This window comes from Scomber japonicus, chromosome 7 (assembly GCF_027409825.1).
Source record: "Scomber japonicus isolate fScoJap1 chromosome 7, fScoJap1.pri, whole genome shotgun sequence".
NCBI classification, from domain to species: Eukaryota; Metazoa; Chordata; class Actinopteri; order Scombriformes; family Scombridae; genus Scomber; species Scomber japonicus.
This window is the reverse complement of record NC_070584.1, coordinates 26,152,275-26,171,806: the sequence shown is the minus strand read 5'-3', so window position 1 is coordinate 26,171,806 and position 19,532 is coordinate 26,152,275. Positions and strand designations below refer to the sequence as shown.

The 19,532-nt window shown below is 38.3% G+C and overlaps 1 protein-coding gene across 1 annotated transcript in view; it reads left to right on the top strand.

Annotated features, from left to right (window-relative positions):
• Positions 1 to 19,532, top strand: part of lrp8 (low density lipoprotein receptor-related protein 8, apolipoprotein e receptor) — a 164,610-nt gene that overhangs the window by 78,119 nt on the left and 66,959 nt on the right. Inside the window, exon 3 of the mRNA XM_053322230.1 lies at positions 3,922 to 4,044. Coding sequence (XP_053178205.1) covers positions 3,922 to 4,044 — 123 coding nt within the window. The remainder of the gene's footprint in view (positions 1 to 3,921; positions 4,045 to 19,532) is intronic.

The following is a 19,532-nucleotide window of genomic DNA, read 5'->3' as shown; positions in this document are numbered from 1 at the left end:
TAGGTAAAGATGTGTCTGTGTATGTATGTGTGTGTGTGCGGTTGTGTGTAGTTTTTCTCTCACACACATTCACTCTCACACCTCATAAGGCAGGTTTAGGCTGTTCCATATGGATGAAATTCATATATGACAGGTCTTGGTGCATCAGAATGTAAATGTAAGCAGCTGTTTGTGTGCATCAGCAACTCTTGAGAAGGTGTTTTATTTTGGCACGGATATTTTTAGACCTTTTGTCTTGATGTGAATGTTGCAAGTGTGAATGTCCACCTATTATTATTATTATTATTATTATTATTATTATTATTATTATTAATCAATTTATATATTTGTCCACCATATAGAGGAATATGTGAAATTTTACTTGCAGTGTTGCTCTGCTCTCGAATGTATGGTGGTTTTTATGCCTGGTGTAAGTTTCTATGTCTGTTGCAGGTGAAAAAAATGGTTATTTGAGGTTTTCTTTATTATGTGAAAGCTCTCTTTCCATAGTTGTGAACTGATTTCCTTTCATAAAACCAATCACCATTCATTCCGTATTCAAAACCCCCAATGATGGCACTCTCTAAATGTAATCCTCCATGTCGGAAAATAGTGCGTTTTACTAAAAGGCTAATATTTTTACTTATCGTGTAGATTTCTTTACTTCATAACTTATCTGCCCTTGTCCTTATTTTAGGGGTTAATTTAAAAAGTGTTGTCCTACAGTTGGTCTGGATTGTTGAAGTGGTAAGGTTTTTTTCCCATTGTTTCACGTTTTTGTCCAGTGCCACTCTTGAACAAGTGTGCGGGTGACATATTTCATGCTAAGGTTAATTAAAAGCATATTCTTTTAGCTCACTGAGAAAAGACTGCCAATTTTTGTCTTTGGTCTCTCAGAACAAGAGGGGGCCAAGGTGAATTGTATTATTTTCCTTTTTGTCCTTATGATAAGAAGAGTTAAAGGATGGGTTGTAGGAAAATGATAGGCTTGTTTGCTGGTTTCTGCATTTTAATTAATCCTTAAGAGTGTGATATGTTGTCACCTGCACCATTTTGCATCCCTAGCTGACTTAAACAGGCTGCTTACTGGGAGAATGAGATGACCATTGTTGTTATTCATGATATGAAGGTGGAGGGAAAAGCTCTTATTTGTGGATGCCTTACACAGCTTTAATTGTATACTAGAGCTATGAATAAAACTTCCAAGTATGTACTCTGTGTGTGGTTACAGCTGGCTCTGTTAGCAAGGACAGGGAGGAGTGAAAAATGAAAAAAAGGGGAGTGTGGACAGGAAAAGATGGGATTTATGCTAACATGCGGGTAGGTAGGAAAAGGATTTATTCAGTCCTTTTGTGAAGACCGATGCCATTACACTAGACCCCACCTCGACAGCCTCTTTCCCGCTTATCTTTTGTTTCTGTTCTATACTCTTTTCTCTCTTCTCTTTCTATTTACCTTTGTCTCTGGCCCTGAGTGCTCCTTAATCCCCAGAGCCACATTTTTCATTTATTCTAAGCCTACACCTTCTTCAATTCCAACTCTCTCATGTCTTTAAAACTCCCTTTTCCTTTTTTCTCTTTACTTGCAATCAATACTCTGTGCTGGTGAGTATGTGAATGTGTGGTTGTCTCTATCTTTTCTTCAAACTGCCATACCATATCATCCACATAAATAAATTTAGATATACATATATGGAGTCTTAGTCCCCACGGCTGAGATGCTGTGAGTTTCTCTGCCATGTACATCATTATTATGGCTCCCACTTGCACCATCAGTCATTACTCTGCCTTTTACCACACACCATAGGACATCCAAGGCTACACACATAAACATCAAGCTAATAAGTTGGCTAGCTTCTCCCTTGCCAAGTAGAATAAGACTGTGTATACGCTGCCATGGTTCGTGTAATTCTTTAAATACTTCCATAGTTCAAATGAGTGCACTAATTTACAGTAGTTCTTCTTGTAAAAGCAAATTTTATGACACTAACAATACATGATTTATTCTGTAGCTGGACAGTACAAAAATATTTCTATACTGTAACATTTCAAGATACGGTATATTTCCTCATTGAAGTTTTCTTAATAATATAGTTAAAATCTCATCTGGTCTGGTCTCGATCTCGATCTCGTGAACCCATTATCTTGTCTCGTCTCGTCTCATGAGCTGAGTGTATCGCCACACCCCTAATCAATTATTTGTATTTTCATTGGTTTCATGACACTGGAAATGATTTTGGTGTCAACAAGGAGACCACAAAAGACCCATGTGCTCCAAAAATCTAAAACCTCTTAAGTGAGTGAAGTAAAAGATAGATAATACAATATTTCAGACAGCTTTAATATGTTTTAATAAGTAAAATTACTATTTTTTTTACATTCATACAGTATTCTCCAAGACTCTTCTTACCCTACCAACCATCTTTTTAACTTCCTCTCCCTTCTTCAAAAAGACTTGGAAGGATCAAACTAAGACAGCCAGGTTTTGCAACAGCACCTTCCCCAAGGCTGTGTGTGCCCTTAACTCTTAAATCATTAATGTGTTGCCTGCTTATTCCAGTCTGTGACACACTGTAAGAGTACAACGGTATACACCATAGCTGGTCGTGGTACTGATAGCCTCCCCATGGGAGTGTTGTTTTAATTATGTATTATTATTACTAATACTTAAATTGCTTTTATGTCCTAAGGTGATCATTGTATGTGAGTGGAGTTCTTGTTCTGTGTGTGTGTGTGTGTGTGTGTGTGTGTGTGTTGAAATGGCAATAAAGTATTGGAGCCTTAAAATGATTGTCCATACTAGACTGTAGTGATTTTCAACTGCTTTAAAGTAAGGGTCAGTGATGGTGTTTAACACCAGACCCATGTGAAGGAAAATGGAACAGTAGCAGTCACAGTTAGTCTCTTTGCTCATCAGAAAACAATACCGCAACACAAGCACAACCACACACATATTTCCTTGCCATTCGTCAGCCCCTCTCCCTGTATATTTCATCATGGTCAGGCAAGGCATCGCTAACACGCCAAGCGAGTGCTTTCTCTTGTTCAGTGGCTCTTGCTGTCAAGGAGAGGGATTTATTAGCCTCTCCCCGTGACAGACTCAAGTGCTTCAATTTTCCCCTTGCTTGGAGAAAGTGACTGCACAAAACCTGTGGAGTCCATAGGCAATCAGAAAACACAGAGCCAGAGTCGGTTCTGCAAAGACTCAACTGGACCCTGAAGGTGGATCATGGGATGGATAAAATAGAACAAAACCTTTGGGCCAGTTCAGATACCATTAGGGGTGCAGCTCTGCTCACATGTGACATACTCTTTCACTGTAACATGATTGGAGCTGACCAGCTCCTCTCAGCTCTAGGGAGATTCATAGTGTCTTTTAGCTTGTTTTGTTTTTTCCAGCTTGACATTTTACTTTTTAAGTTCCCTCTCACTAGTTTCATGAGTGTTGTTTTGGGTTGCAGCCAGCAACAGACATACTTAACAGACACTCAGGTACAAGTACATATACTGTACAGTATCATAATAATAATAATGCAATAATGCAGGTTTAATGAGTCTCTTTTCATGTGCAAGTTGGCCTATCTAAAAAAAAAAAAATGGATTCAGTAGGAGAGTTGTTTTTAGTCGTGCGGAGTTCTTAAATGTCAAAAAAATGTTGCATACACCCAATGCACACAAAAGAAAACACACATTCACACACAGGTGGGAAAATCAGTGAGGCTAAGAAATGTCCAAAGCTCACCTGACTTGCCCTGATAAAAGACTATCTCATCAAATACTTAATACTTCATGGTTGCTGCTCATATTTCCACGACTCCAGCCAATAATCTGCTGTGTAACGGTAAAACATTGCTTGGTAATGGATAAATTAAAATTGGATTGGAAAATGACTGCTTTAATTTCCTTTGAGACTTAATGGTGTATGTTTCCTCTGTCTCCACAGCAAAGAAGACGTGTGCGACCACGGACTTTGCCTGTAAGAATGGACAGTGTGTTCCAGCTAGGTGGCGCTGTGATGGAGAGCCAGAGTGTGCAGACGGTTCAGACGAGGCTGATGCAATCTGCAGTAAGTAGCTACATATAACCAGACACACTGACAGACATTCGAACACAGTCACACATGAAGAGAAACAACGCCAAAGGCAAACACGTAAACACAAACAGAGGGACGGCCATTAACACACACACACACACACACACACACATTTTACATACTCAAATGCAATAACAGCTGCAAGCGCATGTGTGTGTCTGTGTATATGTTTGCATGTGTGTATTTAATGAAATGAAAGTCTACATGAGATGAAAGCACAATTTCCAAAACACATACACACAAGCAAGACGTCATGGTGGGTTTTGTGTGTGTGTGTGTGTGTGTGTGTGTGTGTGTGTGAGTGTGTGTTTTTTTCATTTCTAAAGTCATATAATTTGTTGTTTAAACCAGTTTACTTCCACACACACAAACACAGTGTTATACCAATGCATACACACCCTTTCCTTCAGCATTAAAGCACTCTCAAGGTCGGGTCGGTCTGAGCGTATCACATTTTGCTTTGCTCCAGCCACTGTGCCAACCTTCTCTTTCTTGCACATTGCCTCAGAAAATTGCTCTCAGTTGTTTTTTTTTTCCCTTTTTTTTCTTGGCTACACCATCAGACGCAGGACCTCCATACATGATTTCCGTAAATGGACGAGTAGACAAGATGTTTTTCTTTGTTCACACTATCTGCACTATCAGACACAAGACCTCTATACATGACCACAGTAAATGGAGATGGAGGAATAGACAAGATGTTTTGATACAGCACAGTAAGAAGAGTAAGAATTGGAAATCATTTCTGAACCTTGAATCTGTCTCTCTCACATACCAAAAGAGAGATAAAAATGCCATGCCAGTGTCACTGCGTGTGACAGTCATTTGTCTAGCACTGTAAAAGTCTAAAATATGAGTTTAAATGATTGTTGAGGCCTATGTACTCCACATACACTAGTGTAATCATGAAAAATGGGGAAACAGCCTGTAAACAGCCTTCGAATGTTGCACTCTTATTTAAAAAAGGTTGGCAGGTGTTGAGGTCGCTCCCTGCCACAATTATAGAAAATGGAACACCGCCACAGTGATTACAGGGTTTTTAATCAGCTGCAAGTCAGAGGTAACCCTGCATTCACAGGTTGATAACTGGACCGTAAAGGGGTGTGATGAGTTCGAGGTGGACAGATGAACAGCAGAAAGAAAAGGAGTAAGAGACTGTGATTATGGCAGGACTTTAAAATGCTTTGAGATGTGTTCGTGTTGGGATGTCATCAACTGGCTTTTGGAAATGTATTGTAGAGGTGAAATGAAATTCTGACACGAAAGGCTTTTGCGAATCTACACAATAGCTTCACAAGTTTATAAACTATTTTCATTTTACGTTTCTAAAAGTAAGTAAAAGTAAGTGTGAAAGTGCAATCACATCTCTTACAGTAGGTGCAGAGGTTGAGACCAGTACATTTGATCTTTTATTTTGACATTCAGTGATGTTTACAGTATTCATTACAAGTTAAACCCTGAAACTTTGATTTCTATATCATAACAGACTTCATTCATCATTATTAATCTGAGCTGAGATCTTCCTGCTGCTGCTTTAGTTTCTATCCTGTTCATTACCCACCCATGTCCCTATGTGACATTCCTCAGAAAAGCTACTTGCTACATAGAATAGGTGTTGTAAATGGTCAGATACTTAATATGTTATTCATTGTAAATCATAATCTTAGTTTGGGTGTCTTCAGGTAAGGCTTAGGTGAGTTTTCTAAGAGGTACTTTTAGAGTTTCTGGTTTTGCCACAAATATCTTTGAAGTACTGAAAGTATCCACCTATTTGATCCATATCAAAGCTGTCATAACCCTCGCTGTACCAGGTAGCGTTGCCATTTTGAAGCAGCCCCTCTAACTCCAAAGACTAAGCTTGTTTGATGGCCATGTTCAGATCAGAAATAGCAGTGTGTCAGAAAAAACAGGGCCTTCATTCAGATGGCTCATTGTGTGGTGGCACAGTCTGGGTGCCTTTTTGGAAGTGAGTGAAACATGGCTGGGTTACTACACAAAGGTGGAACTATCTGGTAAATATGTGTGGTGCAGTGTACAGTTTCTGTGCACCTTTTTAGAGTGACTTGCCCTCAAGTAAAAAAAGAATCATGATTTGACAGAAAAATAGTCCATATAGATTTCATTTTGTATCAAGATAGAACAAAAAGATGAAAAATAAAGGTTGTGATCAATGATGGTATTGATTTTTTTTTTAAGCCTCTTACTCCAAACATCAAAGAGCCCCCTGTGTGTTTTTGACACAGTCTGCTACTCTGTTTGAACAGCTTAAATGCAGTGACCAGGTTAGTACTGTATATGCTGGGAGCTCAGCTGTCTTAAGGCTCAGCAAGAGTTTTATGATTATATGTAAACTTCAGCAGTTGAGCTGAAACTTTTCAGCCTCTGGGTCAGCAGCAGTTGAATGCTGATATACCATGAAATTCACTGGCATTTCACAGCGGTTCACATATTAATCTCATACATAGCCAATGTTTCCTCTGAAGATAAGAGCTGGATTACAAGAGGTCAGTTTTTACGCCTCTGTCTTATCACAAAACTTTCTATATGGTTGTAACTACAGGCCATCTCCTATTTGCAATAGTCATTAAGATGATTTTCAAAGAGGTGATCAAATAGACTCTTGAAGATTCTCAAAGTAATAAGTCCTATTGGGATAAGCCAAGGACGTGTGGGTGTGTGTGTATGTGCACATGCCTATAAAGGGTATGAGTGTGTGTGTAACCTCATAAGTATGTGTGTGTATACAGCTAGAGTCAGTGCTTGTGTTTAGTATTCATCACAAGGTGAATCTGTAAGTCATTTCATCAGATTAGTGGACTTGTGGTTAAGTCTCATTATGTCTAATCAAGGTCAGACGCTGTGAGAGCTTAACTTTCTTAGCCAGGTTGATCCTCACAGCTGAGTGTGCATGTGTCTGTGTGCATGTAACAGAATGTGTGCAAATATCAAATTAAATCACTAAAGTGTGTATTTTTGACAATTTTAAAGGACCAGTTTGTAGGATTTAGTGGCATCTAACAGTGAGGTTACACAATGCAACCAACTGAATATTCAATCATTCTCCCCCAGCAAGCGTGTAGTAGAACCTACAGTGGCTTTCTCCTTATTTAGATATAAGGGCTCATTCTAAGCTAACAAAAACACAATGATTTTTTTTTTCAGGTGACTATAGACTGATAAAAACACATGAATATTATTTCCCATTTCTGCAAAGTCCATTCTGCTATATGCTACTAAATTCTACACACTGCTTATGTCAGTTCCAGAAAAATGAAGTCATCATCAGTCGGTTGCAAACATCTTATAAATCCAATATTGATATGAAGAGATATTTAAACGATAACTACCTTGGTAGGGTTGGGTACATTTGAACTGCTGCTGCTGTACAAAAATAAGTCCAAACTTCTCAATTTTAACATTGTTATTTATTTATAACATTTGGTTGTGTCAAGCTAAAATAAACAATACATTAATAATAAACCAGATAAGATAAGTTATTAAGGCTATCTGCTGGAGATGTGTTGGAGAGCCTGTTGCCTGCAGCTCTTCATCAAACAGCTCACTGTGACTGTTTCTGCATGTACTGTTCCTCTCTGCAGTATTTCTAACTGATCTGTTGAACACATAGCTTCAAATATTTCCAGATCTTGTCGTGTCGACGTGTTTTTATTGAAGAGTTGCTCTGCTAACACCAAGCTAAAATCGTACCAAAGGAGTATTTTTTTTCCTACTCCCTGTACGGTTCAGAGTGCTGGAGAATGACAAAGCAACCTCTCCAAGCTGTCAACATTTCACAAAAGAAGCCTCTGAAAATTCCTGCGTGTCTTCTGGCCTAACACCATCTCCAATGAACAACTACTTGTTTGGAATAATCAAGAGAGCATTAACACCACCATCATGAGAAGGCGGTGGAGATGGATTGGACACATTATGTAAAGGAAAGAGTATGACATCACAAGACACCAAAAGGAAGACCTAAAGAAACCTGGCATTGAACATTAGAGAGGGAACTGGAAACCCTGACACACACCTGGGATACCATACAAAAGCTCACCCTAAACTGACATAAGTGAAGACCCTTTGTTGCTGCCCTATATGCCAGTAGGCATAAAAGAGAGAAAGTGAAAAGTAGCGCCCCTAACAAAGCTCCACTAGTTTAGTTTAGTTTAGTTTAGTTTATTTGGATCCCCATTAGCTGTTACCCATGAAACAGCTACTCTTCCTGGGGTCCAACTCAGTGATGAACACATTTAATTTCTTATAAGTTCTTTACAATAAAAGCCTACTGATAGTTTGTCAGTGGAAAGCTTTTAATATGAAGCAGCAGGAAACGTTTTCATCAACAGTAACTTAACACGGCTCTGATACTCCGATATCGAATTTGGTGTCAAAAATTATAGACGACTAAAAATCTCTATCATCTGATGTTTAGAGATGTCTAACAATGATTTTCAACAGGCTTTGGAATACCCTTTACAAATCTCTGGATCATGACTATTCGAAGTATCTGCTTTCTTGTCTCTCACACCATTTAATCAGGTTTTTCCTTTAATTGTTACCAGTCTGTGTATCGCCACATTACCAACCCGAGCTGTCACCACCACCTTATCTTCTCATTCAATCTAATCAGGTCACCTCTTCTATTTTACACTTGTCTTTATCCTGCCTCTCTGTCCTTTGCTGTGTCCTCACACCCTCTGATCGTCTCTCGGCCAGCCCACCGTATTATATCACATCCTCTTTTCTATCCTCTCGTTCTTCCGTGCTGTATGTCCTCCACTTTTCTGATCTGAGTTCAGTTTAAGTAATGCCTTTGATTGAATTGATTTCCCTGAGAGGGGATCGATGGGCTGATCCCTGAGACCTCTGGTCGACTGCTGATTAACTATGGACCTCCAATGACACACACACACACACACACACACACACACACACACACACACACACACACACACACACACACTTGCTCCTCAGGAGTGGTCTGTAATTACACATCTGAAAATGAATCTGGGTGTTGATGGGATTCTGGAGAAAATGCTCAATCAGACGAGTGGTGGTTGACGCATGAAAAAGTGCATATCGGTACACTAAGTTCTGCACCAATGTTAAGTGCAGCACATCATCCCTTAGTAGTCATTGCAGCTGTATTATGAGAAGTGTTAGAAGTGCTAAAAAATTACAGATAACTAGTTGAGAGACATTCACACCAAGGACACATACTGTAACTGAATATCAGACTGGATGTGATATACTTTATACTTTTTTCTCTTGAAAGAGTCTGACATATGTCACTGATCATGTTACTTCAGTTAAATCACTCTAATCAGTCTGAGGCCTTTTTAGTGCAGGAATCAATTGTTACAAAATCAGTAGACAAACACAGGCATGCAATAAAAAGCAAGTCATTCATTTTCATTTTCAGTGCAATAAATGCCTTTACACAAAGAACTGTTGATGATTTGACTGATTGCGCCTGCTTAACCACATAGAAATTTAAAAAAAAGTTTATTTGGAAGTGTTATATAAGTAGGTGTGATCATAGCTAAAATATGAAATCAGATTCTGTAAGATTAATGGGACACTCCACAGAGACAGATTACACATGCAGCAATTGTATCCATTTTTTATCTGCTTATACCCTCCAGAACAATAAACCTCCTGATCCACATCATAAAGGATCAGATTCACATATAATCTTGTTGTTCACCAGAAGACCTTGTGAACCAAATTAATATTCAATAACATTTCTTAAGCACCCTCATAAAATTAGACCATTGTTGAGTCATTGCTGAATGATTCATTACAAGGCATTTGTCAGTAATCTAGGAAATTGTACCTGACACCAAAATCTCAAATAATCATGCACAATTAATCCTGTTTGCAATGACTCATCATTTACTACAGTTGGCCGTCTTTAACTTACATAATACGCTTTGCTGTGGGGATCCCATGTACCAGACATCAAAGCTTAGATTTTCCATTGTCTAGGCATTACAAAGTCAGTATCCATTTATTCTGAGTGGTATCAGCAAGATCCTGCAGTTTGACAATCAGTGCTGATTAGAGGAACAGTGTAGACTCTCTCAAGCATTATTTATACTCCATCTTTATGTGTGCACACTCTTTCAGCTCTGCTGCTGCATATCTGTCCTCTACACAGGGATTAAAGTGAGCTCTTCTTGCTATCCAAGTGTCCCTCTATAGATAAAGGTTATTGAATCAGACACTCAGCCAACCTCACTCAGTCACATATTGAACCAACATGTAACACTCTTTCTACAGTCCCCTGTGAGTCCAAAGAGATGCTTCAAAACTTCAGATATAGAGAGAAAACTGTTCAAGAGTTCTTAAGCTTTCTATTTATTTGGAGGGTATTTTATATTCATAACATAAACGTCTTGTATCATCAAGGAAAGTAATCTAATCATCATGAGTCTACTCAGGCACATTTCATACTCGGCGGTACTGGAAAGCCTCTAAACTCATTGTGAAACATAATGGAAGAAAAAGAAATGAGAATTTTGATAACTTTAGGAGTGGCGTAATCTCAAGTCACACATCACGGTAGAGTGCTGTAGCATAGTGAGATAAAACTGAGAAAACAGCAGTCTTAGTATTCCCCTTGGCTCTGCTATTATCAAAGCAGTTTTATTTTAATTTACTCAGAAGGAAAAAAAGGAGCGCTAGGTTCTTTGATGTGAGGGTCAGTATTGAAATCATTGATGTTAACATTTTAAAATTCCAAAGACTAAACTCTGGCTGTGATCAGTGCAGCATCCTGCCCTCAGCACCTTCTAAAATTAAAAACATTGTTGTTAAAGTACAAAGACAGAGTCGATGTTTCAGTTGATATTAAATATAGTAATAAGCCTCAGTAAATGCTGGTATGTTAACTACTTTTTAATTTGACTGATTATCTGATTAGATTCATAACACATTTATCCAACACTGTAGGAGATTAAAACTGTCATGATTTCAAACTTTAATTCTAACTGATTTCATTCCATCTGATATGAAACTCATTCATCTAAAGACACAGACTGTCAAAGCAGAGTCTCTCATCACAGCATGACTTTTCCCTCACTTTTTGTAGAAATGATCTGTAGCGCTCATATCGAGTCCCTTCTGACATCATTTCATTTTCTCTATGTGATAGAAGAAAGGGATTGAAAATGGACACAGCTGAAGGACAACTGTTTTTTTGTCTTTCTTCTGCTTAGGCGAACAGGAGAAGCCTGTGGGTTTATATAGGAAGAAGGAAGGCTACATTGGAGGATGTTCTTTATGAGGATATCACTGATGGCAGTTATTGCTTTTTGGCTATACGCTACTAGTTGTTAAGATAAGATAACATAGTCTTTCATGACCTGAGGGGAATTTGTCTGGGGCAATACATGACAATACAATACATAGAAATAATACTGACAAGTCAATGCAGTGGTGCACTAGTACAAAAAGTGTTGCACATAGCTGCAAACACAAAATACATGACAATACATAAACAATAGGACAATGCAGTGGTGCACTAGCAATGCATAGACAGCAGTACAATGGAATGTATTGTGCATGTGTAATATAACTGACATAAGGCTGATAAACACTGCTCTTTCTGAATGAACATTAATTAGTTTAAAGATTACAAGACAATATATAATATGTAACATGTTTGTCTCTTTAGATGGCAATGTCAATCAGTCAGTTGGTGAGTCAGTCAGTACCTCACTATGGTCCAGACTAAAATATCTGAACACCCAATGAATGGATTGCCTTGAAATTGATAATCCCCCCGCAGGATCAATCCAAATTATTTTTATGTTTCTCTGACTTTATATGTAGTGCCACCTACTGGTCAAACTTTCACAAAATATGTCATCATAATAAATATTTAACTAATATTTCCTCACATGTAGCTACTTTCCTCTTGCGGGATTAATGCACAGCTGTAATTATAGATGTGTCTTTAACCAATAGTTAGGTTTAGCTGCAGAAAAACACTTTCTTTCTCCATTACTTTTAAGGCATGCAAAACATGTGTCAAACCAGTCTGGCATCGGTTCATATTTAGTGACAATTTATGCAAATCAGATGCAATTGTGCCAGACTGTTACATCTTTAGATTTATATTCTGCTAAACTGAAAAAAGGACACTGAAAATGTTGCTCTTAATATGCAACAGGCTAAGTAATTATTCCCCTTAGTTGTTAAAGTATACACATGTATTAGTTGTATATGTATTTATGTATCAGGAGGAAGGATAACACTCTGAATGTTTTAACAAAAAAAGTCATGTATGAAAATCAAAATGTGAAAAAATGTATTAATTCAGTTATAGAAGAATCTGAATACGCTGGCAGTGCACTGCATATGTATCTGATGTTTAACTATTCAATACTCTCCCAATATATCAGTCTAATACTAGCTACCCTTTGGTTGAAACTTGAACTTATCCCTACCTCCGCCTCTATCCCTTTGTCTTTGCTGTCATCAGTTCCACCTGCTTCTGTGTAGTGAGGTGCGCTTTGCCTTGTCTGTGTGGCTGAGACAATAGGAAGGTCAGCATATTATAGCACAGAGGCAGGAGGTTGTGCTAGTTAATTATTTTGGAATATGAACGGGAAGGATCCAGTGAGTTGCAGTGTCGGACCGCTTCAATTTCATGCTTGAGGCAGCGGCAGGAGTAATTTCCCAGGTGGCCTCTCTCTCTCTCTCTCTCTCTCTCTCTCTCTCTCTCTCTCTCTCTCTCTCTCTCTCTCTCTCTCTCTCTCTCTCTCTCTCTCTCTCTCTCTCTCTCTCTCTCTCTCTTTCTCTTTCTCTTTCTCTTTCTCTTTCTCTCTTTCTCATATAGAAAACTAGTGACCCCACCATCAAAAGACACAAGCCCGTCATCCGACTAATACACACATATTCAAACAGATGTTCACAAGAAAGTCATAAACAGGACTAGACACACTCTCATAGGTATGAATACTGTGTGTGTGACTTGAAGTGTATGAGTGAGTATTCTGAGGTCACCCTGATTTCCTTCTTCAGAGTCAGAATAGTCTAATTTATCTCTCACACACAGACACTATTCATGCACAACATCACTAATATACAGTTTGGACACACACTCTCATTTAAGGGAACGGGAATGTCCAAACGTTTGACTAGTACTCTATATACATGTGCTGATCTTCCTTAGTTTTAATCAATCATTTTGATCAATTAGACAGTTTGGTGTGATTTAAAATTGTTGATTTAAAACAGATTTTCAGTTTGCAGGGACGAACAGTTTCAATCGTCATTGCTATCAGCGGGTGGATTAAGATTTAAAAGAGAAAAAACATGTTGGTCCAAAATCAATGATTTCCTGTGATTGTCAGCTCACATTGAGAGTTACTGGCTCAGCCACTGAGAGCCACGTTGAATCAAGGTAACTGGCTTTGTATGGCTGACATCAAACTCAAGGCTCTGAGTTACCACTTCTTTTATATGATTGGCTGAAACTGTGACTGCATATAATTTAAATTTCTCTTCCAGTGTATTTTTATGCAGTGAACTATACTGTAGTTCACTTGAGGTTTGAATTACACATTTATCTTTGAAGGTTGTGTTAAATCAATTTGGAAAAAGGGCACTTTATTCAGGTAGTACATGTCAACAGTACAAGGACACATAAAGAATGTGCAGCTGTTTCATGTCTGCACACACGACTGACAAGTCTCATAGGGCTAGCAGAATGTATACACAAGTATTTACTGTACTGTGTGTGGAACAACAAATCCCCTTAACTAAACAGCAAAGCAGGAACTGTATGTCAATACCTTAAAAATATTATGGTCCAAAAATTACTCTGCGGTTAAGGTTTGATTCATTTTAGTCATTAAAAGTACTTTGTTAAATTTGACAAAACAATGCCAACTCAAGGGCCATTTGCTGCCTTTTTAAAACTGTCATTTGTCATGGAGATGGATTTGTTTACATGTGAGCTCATGGTGATTTATTCCATAGCCTTTTTACCACTTTATGTCCCTGTTGGCTTAAAATTTAGGCACAATATAATACATAATTGACCTTGGAAATAGTAGTTTTTTTAGGGAATATATCATGTTCATTTCCAGGTTTATATTTAAATTCCTGACCTCTACTGGTATAGCTTTCCATGATTTACAGGTCTTCTTTATCTCCTAGTTTATGCAGCCTTCAGTTCAGCTTCTGTCTGAACCAGGGTATTTTAGCCTCTGTCTCTTTAAGGCCTCCCTCCTCACGAGCCCTCTCTGTTCTGATTGGCCAGAAGCTGCCAGATATGTGAGCAACCCTAACGTGAACAAAGCATGGAACAACCTGAATAACAACGGCTAGCCATCTGTGGGCATGCACAAACAATCTGATGACATTTGGAATGGGTTAAAGCAGTTCACATATGTTCACCTCATGTTGTCGAACTCTGAGCATGTTTAATATAGACATCTGACATCATAATAGTTTATAAATAACAGTAAATCACAAAAAGCACGATAGGTCTTATTTAACAAAACAAGATGCTATTCCCAGGGTCAAGAATGTACTTTACTTTTACTTGGTTAAGGTTCGAGAAAAAATATTACCAGGATTAAAAGAGTGTTGGCAGGAGATAGGCTCTAGTGTCAAACTTACATGCTTTGTTCAACCAGCCATGTGCCTTGATCTAATCCCTAAGACATTTTGTCACAGTATAACATTGACAGACTAGCTTTTTGCTGCTGAGAGAAGAAACAGTCACATAAATGAAAGACGTTGCTGGCCAGGAATATGGAAACATAGTTTGAACCATATGAGTAAACAACCAATACTGTCATTTTTCTAGTGGGGGCATTCTACATTGACAGTGTCTACCTTCACGGATGTAAGTTGAAGTGACAGAATCATGTGTATGTGTTTGCATGTGAAATCTGGCTCATAAATTATTTAAGATGGAATACTGTCAGTGATTTTAATGTCACCTAAAAAGACAAACAGGAAAGGTCATCTCTCTGTCTTTCTTTCTATCTATCTCTCTTTCACTCACACTTCACACTTCTGTAAGGTCATCATCTCAGGCCTTCTTGTGCATTATGCTTATCTTCCTGAATTTTATGGCATCTCATTAACCACTAATGTCTTTTACCTTAATTTATACCAGTAATAAGTAAATGTATTGATCCCTTTTAAAGAAGACACTCAATAGCCCCCTAACCATAATACAGAAAACAAGAAAAGCCCCTAGACGCATCACATTTTAGCTACTACACAGTAAGCATTTAGCATTTATGAATCCCAGAAAACTAAACCTAGGCAGCCCTTTGAGAAATATACATTTTTTTAAAGAAAACATAGGTAGATTGTTGTTTATCAGAACCTGCAATTGGTTAATATTGATGTAACTCCCATAGGTTACACAGACACATCTCATAGTGTAAATGCTAAGTTTAATTAAACACTTTTAGGTGGGTAGTCTCTTTTCAATGAAATATTTATTGATCAACTTCAAATCTCACAAGCCCTTCGTCGGTGCTTATGTTTTCAGATTGATTTTTTTTTTTTTATAACCGATTATTTGGGCTTCCATGTTGTGGTCATGTGAAGTTGAAACAGCTGTTTACAGCAAACTTGCCTCCTTGTTTACACTGTACACAGCAATCAAACTGTGAAAACCACCTACACTGCAGCAACCACTATGTGTTTTTTTTTCATCAATTCCATTCTTCCGTTCAATTAGTGACCCTCGCTCTTGGCTGATTACGATTGATTGGTGGTCAATATGTTTTTGCTCTCAAAGGGCTTCTTGTAGAGCTGGAACGGCCTGATGGGATTGCTTTTGCCCGTGCTTTGGTTGTATTTGTAAAGAACCGTGCATGATAACAGTTGCATCTTCGTATCATATTCCTTCTAAATGTATTCACGATTGGCTGAAAAAAAAACTCCAGCCTGGGTTTTCAGCAAAAAAATCGCTTTCATGTTTGTCTCATGTTTTTTTTTTTTTATCTTCACAGATCTGATACACAAAAGTTGACTTGGGAGACAGAATAGGTGTAACAAAAAGTCTTTACTTGGCCAAAAGGCAAAGCTTTAAAGATAGCAACAAGAAAACAGTCAGATATGCAAACAAACTCAGCGACTTACAACACGCAGGAAGTAATAAAAAGACAACAGATGAAGAACAAAAAATTCCAGATTCTATAAATACACCAAGATTTTTCATTTCAGATGTTTAACTGTTTGACACAAGATGTATGCTACTTTACTGAGGAGGATGTGCACGGAGGCTTCATGTTTCAATCACACTGGTGTTAGTTGGATAGTGAATGACTAGCATCCCAAAAATAATGCATTTGTTGTAAAAATACACTTAATTGCACAAAATGACACCCAACTGTCCATAGCAGGTAGCAGTATTCAGCTTCATTTGTTTCCCTTATACAAGAGTTACAGATGATAGAGGCATGCCAATGCACTGTAGAGTTGTTTTCAGACATTCTCTGTGGGGTTCCTGTGACTCAAATTAATTGTGGAGGAAATGATTTTGCCCCACTGAATCAAAATTCTTATATTTTGTCAGCCACTAAACTTGTTAAAGCGTATAATGTAATTTAACTCGCTTTATATTGCAATGACTTTGAAAGCCAACTTTACACAGCCAGTAGCTGTCTTAAAATATTAGAAAAGTCCATTTAGGAGCCTTCAGAAGTCAACTGTGCTCTCCACATAATTTGGCTGCCTGTTTTAATCTTCACACCCCTGGCTTTGTGCCCCGACCCCGTCTTTGAATACACTGCCACTGAGGAAATAAGCTCAGAGTTCGCCTGTCAAGTTCGGCCCCACTCTCTGTGCATCCCAAAATAGTGTTTTGACTCTCTTTCTCCCTCTCCTTTCTTTTGTCCGCCTGCCTCTCGTGCAATCTCTCATTAGTTGAGATGTGGCAGTAGCCACTGGCGGTATTTTTTAATGCCCAATGTGTCGTCTACTAAACAACCATTAAGAGGGGCCTGTTGGAAGAAAGTGGCAATTTCCTATAAGAGCACTGGTGTTGCGCTTTATTTCTTCCCCCCACGGCACTGACAGAGCCACAGTCTAGACCCTGCTAATGGTTCCACATTTAACAACTCTCCTTCAAAAGAGAGAGAGAGAGCGAGAGAGAGAGGAGATCTGATGAAAATCAAGAGATTCACCTTGCACATAAAATAACAAGAAATCACAAAACGAAGTCAAAATATGTAAAGTTGGTGTATTGTAAATGACATGATAAAGACTAGTGGAAGCATATTTTTTAATATAAGCCTAAATGATGAAGTACCTACTTCTACTTATTTTATTTGTTAACAAAACATCCCTGTCATGCTGCCGCTCACTGTTCAATACCTCCCAAAAAAATAAGGAATTAAAAGCCCTGGGTTGTCAAGGGTGTATTTAACCACAATGTTGGCAGTTGACATCGGACAGGGCACCTTGTTGCATGTGACTGCCATCTCTATCCCCATAGAGTTGTGGATTGGGAGGGGCTACTGGTCCCAAAAGTTTGTTTCTGAGAAATCACTTTTTGTTCCTGACTTGGAAATGGCAGATACCTAAGAATACTACAGTACCCATGGGCATTGGTTGCCGTTGCTGAGGCAAAGAAGCCATGGGCCCATACAGTGTGTAAAGAGATGCCAAACATTAATTCTGTGCATATACTACTACTTTCACATCATTATTTTTTCCACTAAAGTTGGCTAACTGAAATGAATGTATTAGTACAAGAAAATGCAAACGCCAACTTGTGCGGGACACATAAACATCCCTGCCAGTGCAAATGTAATAGTTACTGGAGTTCAGTTAGATGTGCAATCCCTCACATACTCATTAATATATCCCCAAATGTAGTTGATTGCAACATTCACTGATTCACATTTGATTTGAATAAAACTTGCAATATGTATGCAATATATGTATGTTTGCTATATCTGAACATCTGTATCTACTTCCAATTTGTGACATCTGACTCTCTTGCTTTTCTTACTGATGTTACGCCTCTGCATGGCTTTTATTTGCTTCTCCTTGTTTTTTTGCCATCCCACTATTTTCTCCTTTCTCTGCACCTGCTCTTCTTGATCATTTTTTTCTCTCATTTCCCTTGACTTTGATCTTTCTCTCTGCAGCATATTCCCCCCTCTCCTTACATCAGGGCTGCAATAATTGGAGATCAGCGTTCCAATGAAAGCCACTAATCAACACTAACCTTCATTTAAAATGTAATCTGATATTAACCACATACGCCCTTTCCCTAAATTGGATTTCACATCTGAAGGACGAGGGGGGTTTGTGTTGGCGATACTGCAACATTCAAAGCTAGATTTAGTGGGTCGGCCTTGGCCTCCAAGTCCAAACTCACCCTGATTTATATTCAGTGCCAAAGGGTTGACTAACTAATACAAACTTAAAGAGTCAAAACACACAAATGCGTGTTTTTTATGTGGACGTATCCCTGAAAATTCAAAGTATTCAAATATTTTGATGATGGTGGCTTCATGCACCATCCATCTTACAGTGTAAATAGGAACATGCATTCAAAAGAAGTCTCAATAATCAGTGATATTACTACAGTTAACTGGGACAAATTACAGTTAAAACACTAAGACAAGATTGTGAACTTATATTAATAATTTTTTCATTCCTTTCAATATTTGCCAAATTCTGCAGATATTAAACCAGTGAACATTTCTCATCCCATAGTCTTCCCCATTTCCCATGGCTATAAAACATTGTGCTCTAGTTCTCAGTAGGGAAATGTAAAATTTATACACTCATGCATTCACACATATATTATGTACCCATGCTTACAAACAACCAAACCCCACACATTCAGCCATGCATACACAAATATACATAAGCATCCTAACTCTTACAGCACATACACATGCAAACACACATACTGTACCCACTTTAATTCGTGCATACACTGATTAAGCTTACACATACACACACACACACGCACACACACACACACACACACACTGAGTCCGTCTCCAAAATAACTCACGTGAAGGAATCATGTCCATAAAGCGGGTCTAAGCTGGATAAAGAATTCTTTTCCTGCACATTGCGAGTGATGCATCGCTTTGTTGATTGATTTAACACCGTATATGAAAAGAATTATCGCTGACCTGTGAAGTCAGGATTATCATATCATGTTGGTTTCTCCATTCTCTTAACTTGACAGCTCACACTAACCCTCTGGGGCAAGCTTCATGTCAGATGATGCCTTAAGCTGGTTCAAAGAAAAAAAGCCTTTTTCAAGATTGCTGTGCAGGAATGATGATGGTTTTCATAAACATATCTAGAGGCAAATACAGTGGACATTCAGTACTGTTCAGTCAAACTATATTTTTGCACAGCACTATAGAGGCAAATCACTGAAGACAAGAACACACGTGTACAGAAAATATAATCAATATTATCAATAACCTTATGACTGTATTGCTCGT